General features: G+C 51.4%; 1 protein-coding gene across 4 annotated transcripts in view; it reads right to left on the reverse strand.

Annotated features, from left to right (window-relative positions):
- The window catches only part of Ppargc1b (PPARG coactivator 1 beta), a 117,672-nt gene that overhangs the window by 18,167 nt on the left and 86,037 nt on the right, over positions 1–13,468 (reverse strand). For 2 of the 4 annotated variants that reach the window (XM_052742267.1, XM_052742268.1), the window contains exons 3-8: positions 11,128–11,343; positions 6,863–6,979; positions 5,118–6,219; positions 4,363–4,399; positions 3,764–3,825; positions 1,119–1,920 (exon numbers count right to left, since the gene is read on the reverse strand). In XM_052742267.1, the coding sequence (XP_052598227.1) occupies positions 1,119–1,920; positions 3,764–3,825; positions 4,363–4,399; positions 5,118–6,219; positions 6,863–6,979; positions 11,128–11,343 (2,336 nt within the window). The remainder of the gene's footprint in view (positions 1–1,118; positions 1,921–3,763; positions 3,826–4,362; positions 4,400–5,117; positions 6,220–6,862; positions 6,980–11,127; positions 11,344–13,468) is intronic. The other 2 variants (XM_052742270.1, XM_052742269.1) reach the window with 1 other exon arrangement.

Raw genomic sequence — 13,468 nt, forward strand, 5'->3', positions numbered from 1 at the left:
TTTGTAGGACGTCCATGAACCCTCTAGAATTTATGTTTATGTAGAGCCTGATGAGGAGAGGGACCTTTGCTTTCTTGGGGTCCTCGAAGAGCTAAGAGTAGCTGGTAGAGATGCGTGCATGTAAAGCTGACTCTAAGAAAAGGTATCTATAAGATCTGAATTCTGACCTCAGAGTACAGTGCTATGAAAGTGTATTAGAAATGCCAATTATCCACACCCACAGACTCAGATGCTTAGCATACCAGCAGCATCTCAATAAATCCCCCGTGACTCCAGGGCTCTGCTCCAGGCTGAAGGGTACCATCTAGTGGCCGCCCAGGTAACCTCAAGCACAGGGCTGGGAACCTCCCAAATCTTTCTGGAGTCTCCCAAGGACAAAGCTGATCCAATTAGCCTCTGTGATCAGAACAAGTAGAAACTGCTCTCCCCCCAAATCGGGCTCCAGGTTCCTGCCTAGAACTCCTGCCCTGATTTCTCTAGGTGATGGAGTGTGACCTGAGAGTTGTAAAATGAAATAAACCCTTTTCTCTCCAAGCTACTTTTTGTTACAGCGTTTTGTTTTGTTTTTGTTTGTTTGTTTGCTTTGGTTTTTCAAGACAAGGTTTCTCTGTGTAGCAGCCCTAGATGTCCTGGAACTCGCTTTGTAGACCAGGCTGGCCTTGAACTCACTGAGATCTGCCTGCCTCTGCCTCCCAAGCGTTGGGAGTAAACTTCAGCTTGCTTTCATCAGGGTGTTTTCAGAACATAAATGGAAATTACACTGATCTTTCTTTAACATATTAACATCATGTTCCTTTTCAACTATGTGGGTCTGCATATTTTCATAAAAAATAATCTATCTCTTGACAAATACAAAGCAGGAAACAAGTGCCAGGGTCATTAGGATATAAAGTCACAGGTAGCCAGAAGGTGGGTTTCTTTCTTTCCCACAGTCCCCTGCCAGCCTTGACTTGCTTCGGATAGCCCAACTCTTGAGGAGCCCCTCTCATGGGTTCTGACTAGGACTGGAGCCACATGCAGAGCTGCAGCCTCAGTTTCAAAGCAAGTCCCCAGGGCTCCTCCCCTCTGGCAGCTAGTGGGGGCTCCGACACCCCTCTCCCCAGGGCCACCAAGCATACCTGAAGTTCTTCCGGGTGGCTGGTGACCAGGAGCCACAGGACGAGGAGCCAGAACTGGAACGGCTGCGGGAACAGAGTGGCCGGCTGGCCTTACTGGGTGGGCTCTGGTAGGGGCAGTGGTCAGAGCAGGGAGGGCTGACCCCTGAGTCCTCTCCTTCATCCTCCTCCTCCCCTCCCTCCTCCTCTTCCTCCTCCAGCAGGAAGCTGCTCTCGCCACTACTGCTGCTGCTGTCCTCAAACACGGTATCATACTCTGGGCTTTTACATGAAGCCAGATCTTCATCCTCCAGAGCGGTCTCTAGCAGCCCAAAGTGCTTGGTGAGGCTGGCACGGATCTCATGGTCTCTCAGCTGCATGCTGTCCTTGGGGGTAGAGTCACAGCTCTGGTCTGCCTCCCTCCTAGGGGCCTTCGTTTCAGTTGGCAGGGAGGCACCCTGCTGGGGCCAGTCCTCAAGATGGACCCCGACTGGCTCCCAGGACCGCAGCACCTTCCTCTGCAGGGCAGCCTCTGGCCTGAGCACCTGGCAGTAGTCATGGTCTCCAAAGGAGCAGGAGAAGGGGCGCTTCTGCCCAGCCTGGGAGACTGGCTGGGCTGTGGCATGCTGCAGGTGGGACAGGAGCTCACTTCGATCTGGGTGTCTCTTGGGCAGCTTGTGGGAGGCCCCTGGGGTGGCTGTGAGCTGAAGAGCCTCAGGGGAGGGGAGGCTGGGAGCTGTGTCTTGGCCTGGGCTGTGCTTGGTGTCCGGCTTGAAGGGGTCCTCCTCCATGGGCTTATATGGAGGTGTGGTGGGTGGAGTGAGTCCTACCCAGGCAAGAGGGAGAAATAAGTGAGGAAAAGGCAGGTCTCCTCAGAGGACACAAGAGTTCCATTTGACATTTTCCAGTTTCAAATAACCCTGGACTCTTGAATCACAACCTGTTTTTATGTTCAAGCTATCTGTGTATTATTTCTCCTGCAGTTGTACATAAAATGTTTTTACATTCAAAAAAAGGGCAGATACTATAGAATTGTACTACATGAAATATACAGAATATACAAATTCAGCCGGACGGTGGTGGTGCACGCCTTTAATCCCAGCACTCGGGAGGCAGAGGCAGGTGAATCTCTGTGAGTTTGAGGCCAGCCTGGGCTACAGAGTGAGTTCCAGGAAAGGTGCAAAGGTACACAGAGAAACCCTGTCTCAAAAAACCAAAAAAAAAAAAAAAAAAACAAAACAAAACAAAACAAAAACAAACAAACAAAAAGCAACAAATTCATAGAGACAGAAAGATTAGACGTTATCTCAAGATAGAGAAGGAATATAGGACAATGATTTCCAAGTACAGAATCTCTGTTTTGTGTGATGGAAAAGCCCCACAAACGGACAGTAGTATCAGGACATAATATCATGAATGTAATAAATCAATACAATTAATGTAATTAATGAATATCATAAATACAGTTATTGAATGAATACTGTGAATGTAACCAATGCATACCACAAATGTAATTAATATCATGAGTGCAATTAATGAATATCACGAGTGTAATTAATATCTTGAATGTAATTCATACCATTGAATTGTGAACTTAAAAATGGTTACAACTGCAAATATTATGCTCATTTAAAAAATAAGGAGGAATATAAAAAAGAAAAAAGAATAAGTAAATAAATATACATACTTTAAAAAAAAAAAAGAGTTCCATTTGAGAGGAGAAAGGAGTGGCGGCATGCCACAACATTCCTACAGGTGGAGGGCAGGCGTAACTAACTGGTCACCACACTGCTGCCGAAGCCCGCATGCAGCCCAAGAGTCCTCCTGTTCTTAGGAGCTGGCATGAGATGAGATGCACTGGCCATCCCTTTGGGACTGGGTAACGGCAGCTGATGTGTCCAGGTCAGAGACGCCTGCTCCTGCTCTACAGCCCATCGTGCCGAGAGCCCTGCCTCAGGAGTACCCCAGCACAGAGCAGGCACGTGTCCCTGGGACGGCCACCCCCTCGGTGTTCCTGATGCTTCTGGATCTGACTATGCCTTCTGTTCTCTCCAGCGCGCCGCAGGGACTTGCTAAAACGCCCACTCCTTATTCTCTTCCAAAGCCTATCGGATAGCACCAGGCACCTCTGGCTTTGGTCCTTGGGGAACTACTTACTCTTCCTTCATCCCTACTTGTTCCTTCTGGCCAGACCGGGGGACAACTCAGATGGACCCCGAACTTCTGCTCTGTCATGTCTTTACTTATACCAATTCTTCGGCTAAGCACACCCTTCGGCTTTGTCTTCCCAACGCCTGTCGATCCTCCAACCCTTCAGTGGCCCGCTCCCCGACGCCGTGCTGGGTACCCCCACAGGCCACACTGACCCTCTTGTCTCAGCTGAGTTTCTGCTCATACTATGAAACGAGCACACGGCACACCAGGCTCCTGAAGGGGTTAGCCCCACCAGACTGCAGTCTCCTCCAGAGCTGTATCATTGTCTCTTGAACTCAGTATCACCTCAGCTGCTGGAACCAGCCGTGGAAGGGCTGGCCCTGGGCCTTGACCCCTCCTCCCAGCCTGCTCCCCATGCATCTCAAGGCTAGGGTAGTTCATGAGGTCAGAAGCGCTCCTGCCCAGGGCCTTGCCAGCTCCCCACAGGCACCCCACCGGCTGGACGCCTGGCTCACCTGCCGTGCCACAAAGCTCCACCGTCAAGGACTCCTCAAAGGTCTTCTTGCCAAGAGGGTCGCTGGGAGAGGCAGAGAGGACAGAAAGGGAAGAGGCTTGGTCAGTAGGAGGCTTCCACGGCCCCAGACTTTTGAGGAGAGCACAGGACACTATGACAGGCCTTGGTTCTGCCATGGAAAGGGGCCTAGAGAGAGCTTGCTGAGGGGGCCCCGGCCTGGCTGTTACACTCAAGTCGCAGTTTGGGAAGGTATGGGCAAAGATGGATGCAGGGCAACTCGGGCCCGGAGAGAGAAGGAACTTGCTTCAAGTCCCACAGCACTGTCAGCCTCCAGTCCCCACCCCAAAGAACACACTTCAGGGGCCTGGAGATGACAGCTTATGAAATGGCTTGACCCTCCATCTTTCCCCTCAGCTTGCAGGGGCTACCTCTTTAAAACACACTCCCTTTGGAGGGAGTCTGGATCCTGAGGGCTCGAGATGACAATCAGGGCAGGGCCTGAGGACAGGGCTGGGGCCTCAGGGGCTGATGACCTCCCACCCAAATGCACAAATCTTAATCTCACAGAAGAGTATACCAATAACTTCTGAAAAAGTCTACCTTTGTGACAAGGACAGCATGAGGCACCTGGGGGAGTCTGAAAAGAGAAAAAAAGAAAAGAAGAAAAGAAAGAAAAAAGAAAATAAGATTCCCCATATACACCATCACAAATACTCTCCCCTTGGGGGAGTCCTCACATTTTCAGCTGCCCTTTAATATGATGTGTGGCCTTGGTCATCTAAGGGAACGGTCAGGCACAATTCAAATACACATGGCATTGCTGGGTCCCCGTGAGGCAACCCCTGCTAGCCACAGAGTGCAGCACACTGGCCAGGCCTTCTGAGCCCTAGGCCCCAGGGTCAAGCTGTGATTCTAGATGGTTCTGGTGAGGGGTCCTTCACTAAACAGCGCTGAGCCTCCGGCCTGAAGTCTCTGTTGGTTCTTTTATTTGGGACAGATCTCTATATGTAGCCCAGGCTGGCTTCAAACCCTATCTTCCTGCCCCTGCCTAAGTACCGTGTTTATCACCATGCCTAGCTTTGTTCACTTTTTTTTATTGGCCTTCTCCCCTATCCCTATGGAGGCAGGCCTCTTGTTCTTTGTTCATTAAGCAGTGCTTTGGTATGCAGGATGAAAATCTTCAAGAGCAGATGTTTTCCTGAAGACCTGCCCAATACCCCATTGTACAGAGAGGGCAGCGGACAGCCAGATGGAAACTCATTCAACACACACAACGGCGGACTTGAATGCAGAGCTCCCAGCTCTCAGTGGGGATGCTATGCCCACCCCACCCTCTCGTGTGGACCACAGACTACCTCTGGAAGGGGGCCGTGGGCAGCTAGGGTCCTCATCTGTGTCCCCACATCCACTCTCACAGGGGCTTTCCAGGGCTGGGATCTGGGATCCCTGGGGGAGCTGCTGGTCTTGACGACTGTCTGTGAGGCTGCCCAGTTCCTCTTCCAGGCTGTGGGTCTCTGTAGCCAGGCACATGGAGGGCAGAGCACCTAGGGGCTCATCGGTGAATGTCAGCCAGGGGCCCAGCTCTGGATTCAGTCTCCTGGAACGCCGCACCGGGCACACAGAGCTGTCTAGCTTCCTCCCTAGTTTGGTCCATGGCAGGCTACGGCCTGGTCTCTTCCTGCCCCACTCCTCCTCCTCCTCCTCTTTCTCTTCCTCCTCCTCCTCCTCCTCTTCCTCTTCTTCCTCCTCTTCCTCTTGCTTTTGCCTGGCAGGCTGACTGACATTCCGCTTCACCTCCAGCCTCAGAGGGCGCAGGCTGGGTCTAGGCCCAGTGCTCTTGGGGGAAGCAGTGATTGTCACCTCTTCTGCCACGGCAGAGTGGGCAGGGGAGGTCTGACTGTCTTTGGGGGGCCTGGGCCTGGACTGGGGTGTGAGGGAAGCATAGACAGGTGTGGCCAGGCGGTAGGGCTTGCTGACATCGCACAGGACGTCTTGAGCCAGAAGTTCCCTTAGGATGGAGAATTCAGTCCAGAAGGCTTTGGGAGGATGCCGGGACCGGGGTGGGATCTGCCTGGAGGGGCTGCTGCAGGGTTGGGGAACCAGCTCTGGGGCCCGTTGGGGCAGCTTTCTCTGGGGCAGACAGTAGGTGTGCATGTAGCGAATGAGCTGTACCATGGATCTCACATCCTCCTGGGGAGCCTGAGCACAGCTGGGGTCGGCCCTGTCCTGTGCTAGGGAGTCTTGGGGAGAGGCTGGAGCTGGCCAGGGGCTCGGGCAATCCTCCTCCACCTCCTCATCCTCCTTGGAGAGGAGCTGAGGACTTGGGTGTGGGGTTGGGGAGCAGGCTTTCACTTGGGGGCAGGGCAGCACCGAGGTGAGGTGCTTATGCAGTTCTGCACAAGGCCGACTCTGAGACCGCAGCATGGGGGGGGTCTTCTTGTCCTGGGTGCCATCCACCTGGAGAAGGAAATAGGCCAGAGTGAGCTGGGAGGGGCACAATTCTTCTCCCTCTGCCTGTTCGGGTAGCCAGCAGACCCAGCGTCTTTTTCCAGGACTGTGGGAATAGCCTGTTCCTTCACTTCATCCCCAGCCTCCAGCAGGGCTGGTACCTGCCAAATTGAGTTGCTGAGGAAGAAAGAGACAGCTAGACTTCTACAGGGCTCCCAGCCTTGGAGCCTCTGCAGATCCTTCAAAAAATAGGGCCAGTACAGGTGTGGGTATCACCTTTTATGTGCAAAGCTCTAAAGTGGCCAGTGGCTCCTCAGAAAAGAAATCCTAAAACCTTAATATGACATGGACTATGGCCTCCACAACCAGTGAGGATCCTGTTCCCATCTGTCCCGGGGCCACACCTTCCTGTCCCTGCTCTAATGTGTGTCAAGAACTGTGTCAATTATCTCACAGGCTGAAGCATCCGAGTATGGGAGAGTCCAGGGCTCTTTCCAGAGCCTCAAACTACGCTGCTTTCAAGGATTCTGGCTCAACCAGGGCTGTGTGAGGACAGAGGGAGAAACGGAGGTAGACTGAATCTGCCACTCCTAAGCCACCGCTGACAGCCCCCTCTGGGGCCCAGGTCACTTCTGGGCATATGCAGAAATACCTTGACACAAGGCCGCTGACTTCTGGACCTGAGGCTGGCCTGGGACCAGGTGGCCCCCTCCTTCAGAGCGTCAGAGCTTGCTGTTGGGGAGGATGTGGCCAGGAGGAGCTTCTGCAGCTGGGAAGAGGGGAAGAGGGGGAAGAGACTAGGCCCAACACACTCAGAGACACAGGGCAGCACATGTCCGCTGACCACGCCCTGGTCAAGGCCAGAGACCCCAAGGGGACCAGGTAACGCAGAAAACCAATTGCTGTCTACCGAACTCCCAAACACCATTACCCCACTGATAGCACAGTCAGTGATTCAAGAGAACAAGCCTGGGTGATGCCTGCTCTTTCTACCATTAGGACAGTGTCAGCTCACGCTGCATGTGCTTGTAATAGACACACATGTATACACACATAGACACGCAGGAGAGGTGAGATACCATAATGATGCTCTATACAGGATTCCAGTTGACTTCCCCTTTGTCCGTGACATTTATCAATGTATTTCTTCAATTAAATATACAGTACTCACAAATGTTAACCTGTGTGTGTGTGTGTGTATGTGTGTGTATGTGTGTGTGTGTGTGTGTGTGTGTGTGTGTGTGTGTGTGTGTGTGGGAGAGAGAGAGAGAGAGAGAGAGAGAGAAATACTAAAATACTAAAAGGTAGACAATTAAAAGCAAGTTTCCTTCCTTCTCAAGGTCCTTTCTCCGTCCCAGAGGCAACTCCCACTATTCTCTTGTGAGCCTTCATGAGGCTTTAATCATACAAGAATATAAAAATCATACAAGAATACACACACACACACACATACACACACACACACACACACACACACACAATGCATGTTACTACCAACACACTCAATTGTTTCCATACAAATAAAAGAATGCTAACCTAAAGGTTATTTTTTTCATGTGTGGGTGGGTGGGGAGGGGGGAGGCAGGGTTGTTGTGGGATATTTGATCACACTGTAAACCTCAATATTATGATAATTAAATAAAATCAACACTGGGTCAAGAGCCGGAGCCAGCAACTAGTGGACAGGAAACATCCATAGAATCAGGAAAATGGACAGAGAAATGCACAGGAAGTAGTAGGGAGGGTGTGGTGATATATTGTTTGTAATCTCGAAAATAAAGCTTGCCTGAAGATCAGAGGACAGAGCCAGCCACAGAGTTAGTCACAGAGTTCAGGCAGTGGTGGCACACACCTTTAATCCTAGCATTCAGGAGGCAGAGGCAGAGATTTCTGTGAGTTCAAGGCCACACTGGACTACACAAGATTAATCCAGTCTAAAAGAGAAACAGAGCAAGGCAGTGGTGGCACACACCTTTAATCCCAGCACTAGGAAGGTTGAGACAGGAAATGATATGGTTGGGCAGAGAAAGGAATATAAGGTGGGAGGAGACAGGAACATGTGCTTTTTCAGGCTAAGAAGTTGGTGGGTAAGAGGTGGTGGCGGTGGCTTGCTCTGCTTCTCTGATCTTTCAGCTTTCACCCTGATATCTGGCTCCAGGTTTTTATTAAGATCATTTAGGATTTGTGCAACTGTTGGCAGCTTTTTCAGTTTGAGATGGTGGAAGAGAAGCTCTCTTTCTGGGATGCTGGCTAAGGAGGAAGGTCAGCTGGTTGCTCCTCATCCTCTCTGAGCTAGCAGGTTTTCACCCCAGCATCTGACTCCCAAGTCTTTACTGGTCAAATCATAAGACTGGAATTTAATTTAAAAACAACTCAGGGTCACATGTACCCCAGGCTGCCCTCAAACTATGTAGTCAGGGGTGACTTGAACTTCTGAGCTTCCTGCCTCTACCTCTCAAGTGCTGAGTTTTCAGGCATGCATACAGCACCACACCCAGTTTTATGGGCTTCATATGTGCCAGGCAAGCATTCCACCTATTGGACTACCCTCTAGCCCTCAGATAACTTTTGAAATAAAGACTGTCGAAGCTCTTCTGCTGTCAGGTGCACAGTTCATCCATCCTGAGAGTGAAGAGGCTGAAGAAAAACATCTTCAGGTTCCACCACAGCCAAGGGTGAGAACAAGACGAGAAGTGTCCTGGGATAGTACTATAGCACCAAGTGTTTCCTGGGGAGCTGAGGATCCCTGACACCTTACCTAGACTGCAAACACACACACACACACACACACACACACACACACACACACACACACACACCACTCTGCATCCTGGGCTAGAGGGAGGGGAGAGATCTGGTTCTAGTCCACTTGAGCTCCATTCCAGGCAATACCTTGAGCAATCTATTTCCTTCTCTGCACTGATACAAGACAGGGCAGGAGGGGGACAGGACACGACACTCCAAATCAATGGATCTGAGACTTTTTTGTGCTCCTCACTTCTGAGAGTCCAACTGCTGCCACTGAGAGACACTGCTGACCTCATGATATGCCTAGATCTGCACGAGGCTCCTAGTCTCCCAAGTCCACAGGCTAGTTCTCTGGAATCCAAGGCAAGGCCTAGGGTCTGCGTGACTTCCCTAGGCCCCTCCAGAACTATCAGTATGCCGGGAGACTTGACATTTAGTCTACTTTCCATAAGGCTAATACAGTGTGGGGGAAACAGAATCATTCAGGCAAGCGGTATGCAGTGTAGGCAGAATCCAAGGCTCAGCTCAGGACTAGGACAATCTTGGACCAGCAGGGGCTGCTCTTTCCCTTGACAAGGTTTCCTGCAGTGGCCTGGTACAGAAATAACACTGAGAATTCTTACTACGAATGGCCTTGTCAGGGATCTGAGTCAGGCAGTGTGTCGTAGGTGGGCCTGTACGCTAGGCACTGTTCTAAATGCTCCCCAGGTACTACCCACTGTACTCCTCCTGACAGCCTTTGACCCAGGCCCTGTTATCTACTCCCATGGATCAGAAAGCTGAGTCATGGAGAGGCTAAGAGAGGGTGTGTGCCTAAGGACCCACAAGCTCTCATTGGCAGGGCTAAAATTCAAATCTAAGTGGCCTCTTCCAGTCTGGAAGGATGCAGGACCCCACAAGAGGGAGCCATAATGTGAGACGGAACACAATCTGTGCTGGAACACAGCAGACACTTGGCAAATGTCTCCCCAGTGCTCTGGGCTCTCAAAGGCAGCAGAAGAGAAGTCACAGGGCCCTAGTACATAAGTCAGTACACATGGGTCTAACTTGATTGGCATACCAACCTACCATGAGACTCCGCCCCTAGGTCTTACGTTTGTTCCTCAGAGCAGAAGTTGATGCTCATAGAGGGCCTTTCCAGGATCTAAGAGCCCTCCCAGCTCTGACAGGTTTTAACAACGCCCCCCCTCCCAGCTGAGTCTCAGCAACCCCAGAAGTTGCAGCTCCAAAGGAAGGGAGGAACCCCCTGCATCCGCACAAAGCTGACCATGTACCTGGGCTTTGATGTCCTCAGCCAGAGTCCAGGACAAGTGTCCTCGGTAACTTGGGAGGTTCAGACCCTTGAAAAGCCAGTCAGAGGCAGTATCTACTCCCCACATTTCCACATACCCTCTACACACACTCATACAAAAAGCTTTTTAACTTGCACTCAGTGTGAAAACTGGCCCAATCTCTTAGAAGCATCATCTACAAGGATCTATTGGAACTGAAAAACCATGTATCCACAGACCCAGAATTTGCATTTCTGGAACTTATCTACCTACATGCGGCAACCAATGACTGTAATACTGTGTGTGATGACGGAGCAGTCGACAACGGATGTCCATCAGCAGGGGAACAGTTAAATGATGATGGCACATCCTTGCCTGGAATACTACACAGCCAATAAGGGGGAGGCAAGACTCCACACACTCATCTGAAGGGTTTCCAGGACACACTGCTCTGAGGAAGCAAGGTACAGAACGGTCTATCATCACGCAGGCTCTGTTGGTTTTGTAGTTTGAAAAAAAAAAAAAAGGTGAAGAGGAAAGTCATGTAACAGATCAGTAACCATGGTTACCTCTGGGGAAGGAAAAGGCAATTGTAGGAGTGCTAGGAAGGTTTTGCTTTTAACTGTCCACGTTTCTGTTTCCTGCTCGGGCTTTGATCCTATATGTGTTATCTTCGTGAAAATGTTTGTGTGTAATTTCAAGGTTTAAAACAGAAATAGAACCAAGTCTAATGCCACTGTCCAGGCAGGAAGGGTAAAGGCCCAGCGAGGCCTTGCACCCGAGGCTCTCGGCAGAAACCATGTCCATCCTGGTACTCAGGGACCCTGACTGAGCTGGAACGGACAGCTCCAGCCCTCATTCTACAGTCTGATACCAGCCCCCAGGCCACAGTCCTCACCAGTGAAAGCTCATCATCCACTTCAGACACTGGGGATAGAAGCCTCTCCAGGGTGGGGCTGGGGGGCTCCGATAAAGGGGCAGGTGAAGCTGAGACACAAGATGGTGTGTCTCCCTCATCCAGTCCCGGGAAGGCAGCCAGCCCCACATCGTCTTCGGGGATGTCATCCAGGGTCTTGGTGAGCGCAGCCAAGAGAGCTTCATTTTCACTGTCAATCTGGACGGAAGAGAGAAAGTGGGGAGGGGGGGGGAGGGTTAGTCACTGTGGGAGACCCAGCAGTCTGCAGGAAGGCAACCCATTGCCTACCCGGATGAGCCACCACTACCTCCTCGCCATCTCCATGCCTGCTCCTTAACCCGACAAATCTGTTCCATACTTCTGGAATAGCACATGGTCAATAAACAGTCAACTTCAAGAACCATAGAATTTGATAAGCAGGCTATGGGAAGGGCCTCGCCTGGAGTCCCAGTCCTGACTCCGCTGCTCATTGAGCTGTGACCTAGGCAGAAGGCAGCCTACTTGGAGACACCCGCCTCTTCTATCAGAGTCTCAAGCTCCTCTCCATCATTGGTGGCAGGGGGTCCCAGCCCCTTGAACCTTGAGGCCCAGACAGGGTAGAGACTGGATACCCCAGAGCTCAACTGTGGCAGTCATAACTAGAAGCGTGGAAACCAGCTTGGACTCTTGATGGGATCCTGGAGCTTGTGCTCACTCGGGGAGAGGCAATGGGTGCTGGTTTTCGGAGTTGCCGACTCACAGAGACCACACTTCCTCCAGTTATTCCTCACCTGCCAGAGGGATACCAGACAGGACTTACTCCAAGGCGTTCCTGCTGAGGATGGGGTTGGGGTGGGGGCGGTTGCAGGTGAGGTGCTTAGAAAGCAGTAGCTGACACAGAGCAAGCACTGATCCCTTGCTATGCTATACGCACTAACTATACCGCTATCATTTCAGCAACAAGGACAGAAGCCAGCCCCCACCTCACTTCCTGTCTTCCCCGCCCCCATCACATGCTGTACTGCATCCGGCTTTGTGTTGGACGTAGTCATCGGCACACCAAGACCATCATGCCCCTGCCCTCCTAGAGCTTGGCTTTTGATGAAGGGAGCTAGGTAAGAGAACACGGGAATAATACATTTTAGAGCTGGAGAGAGGCTGGAGGAAGCCAGAGGAGGCGGGGGCAGCAAAGAACAAGACAAAACAAAACAAAAAAAAACACCCAAAACAAAAACAAACAACAACAAAATCCAAGAAGATGGCAGGTTGCCTTGAGTAGCCAGGAACCTTCTCTGAGCAGCTGACACTTGAACTTTAGTAGGTGAGTAAAAGGCTGAAAAACCAAGGCTCAGGCTAAGGGGAGACCCAGGGTGAAGGCCCAGGCATGAGGGGCTGGAAAACTCTGTCAATAGCACCTAGGAGCTCACACAACACCCCTGTGTCGGGGGCATGCTTCTAATCTCCATTTTGCAGCAAGCATCGGGTAGAGTCAGAGCTTGAGCACAAATGGACTGGAGTCCCATCTTCCCTGCTGTCTGCAACCCCTGAGGTGCCTAGCCCCGGGTCCGAAGCTTGAGGCTGGGGACACAGGCCACACTGCTTCTAGATCAGGCCAAGCGTCCCAGTCAGAAGCCCCGGTTCCCGGGATCTGTGCTGGCAGAAGCACACGCTGTCACATGCTCCCTTCCGAGGCAAGCTTTCCCATCCCGGGTCCAGCTGCTCTTCCTTTCTTCAGGAAGTTCATCTGAAACACACATCTCGTGATGGCCTTTTGGCTGCACTAAATCTGTTCCAGGCTGTAACCTTACAGTCCGAGCTGCAGCTGAGTAACTCAAACGGGGACTCAGGGAGAGGAGAACAAACGTGTTCGTCATTTTTAGAACAGAGCTAAGAATAAAAAAAAAAAAAGAGTCAAAAGAAGTTGTTAGTGGGTCTGAGCCAGGGCTCTGTGGACTCTGGATCTAGAAAGCTATGAGGAAGACTCAAGTGGCTGACCCCACCTGCAAAACCCCCCTAATCCTCAGGCAAGACTCCCTATACTTGATTCCCAGAATACCTTGCTAGCGTGATGGGGAATTAAGAACCTGGAACTTGGACCCAGTGATATGATTTGGGGGATGACCACACGGAGCTCTGCCACCAGGATGGCCCTGAACAAGATGCGTCCCTCCACTGAACCTGCACAAGTGGGGGACATAACCCCAACACTTCTCCCAGCTCCAAGCCTGGGTTGTGGGAAGCAGCAAAATTGCTGAGTGAAGGAAACAGATGGGGAGCAACAGGGAGACTGGCTGACTTCAGTTTCCCAGGTTCTAGAGAAGTCACTCAGAATGACGTCATCAGT

The sequence above is a fragment of the Peromyscus californicus genome, unplaced genomic scaffold, assembly GCF_007827085.1.
Source record: "Peromyscus californicus insignis strain IS unplaced genomic scaffold, ASM782708v3 Scaffold_17__1_contigs__length_78620276, whole genome shotgun sequence".
Classification (NCBI taxonomy): Eukaryota; Metazoa; Chordata; class Mammalia; order Rodentia; family Cricetidae; genus Peromyscus; species Peromyscus californicus.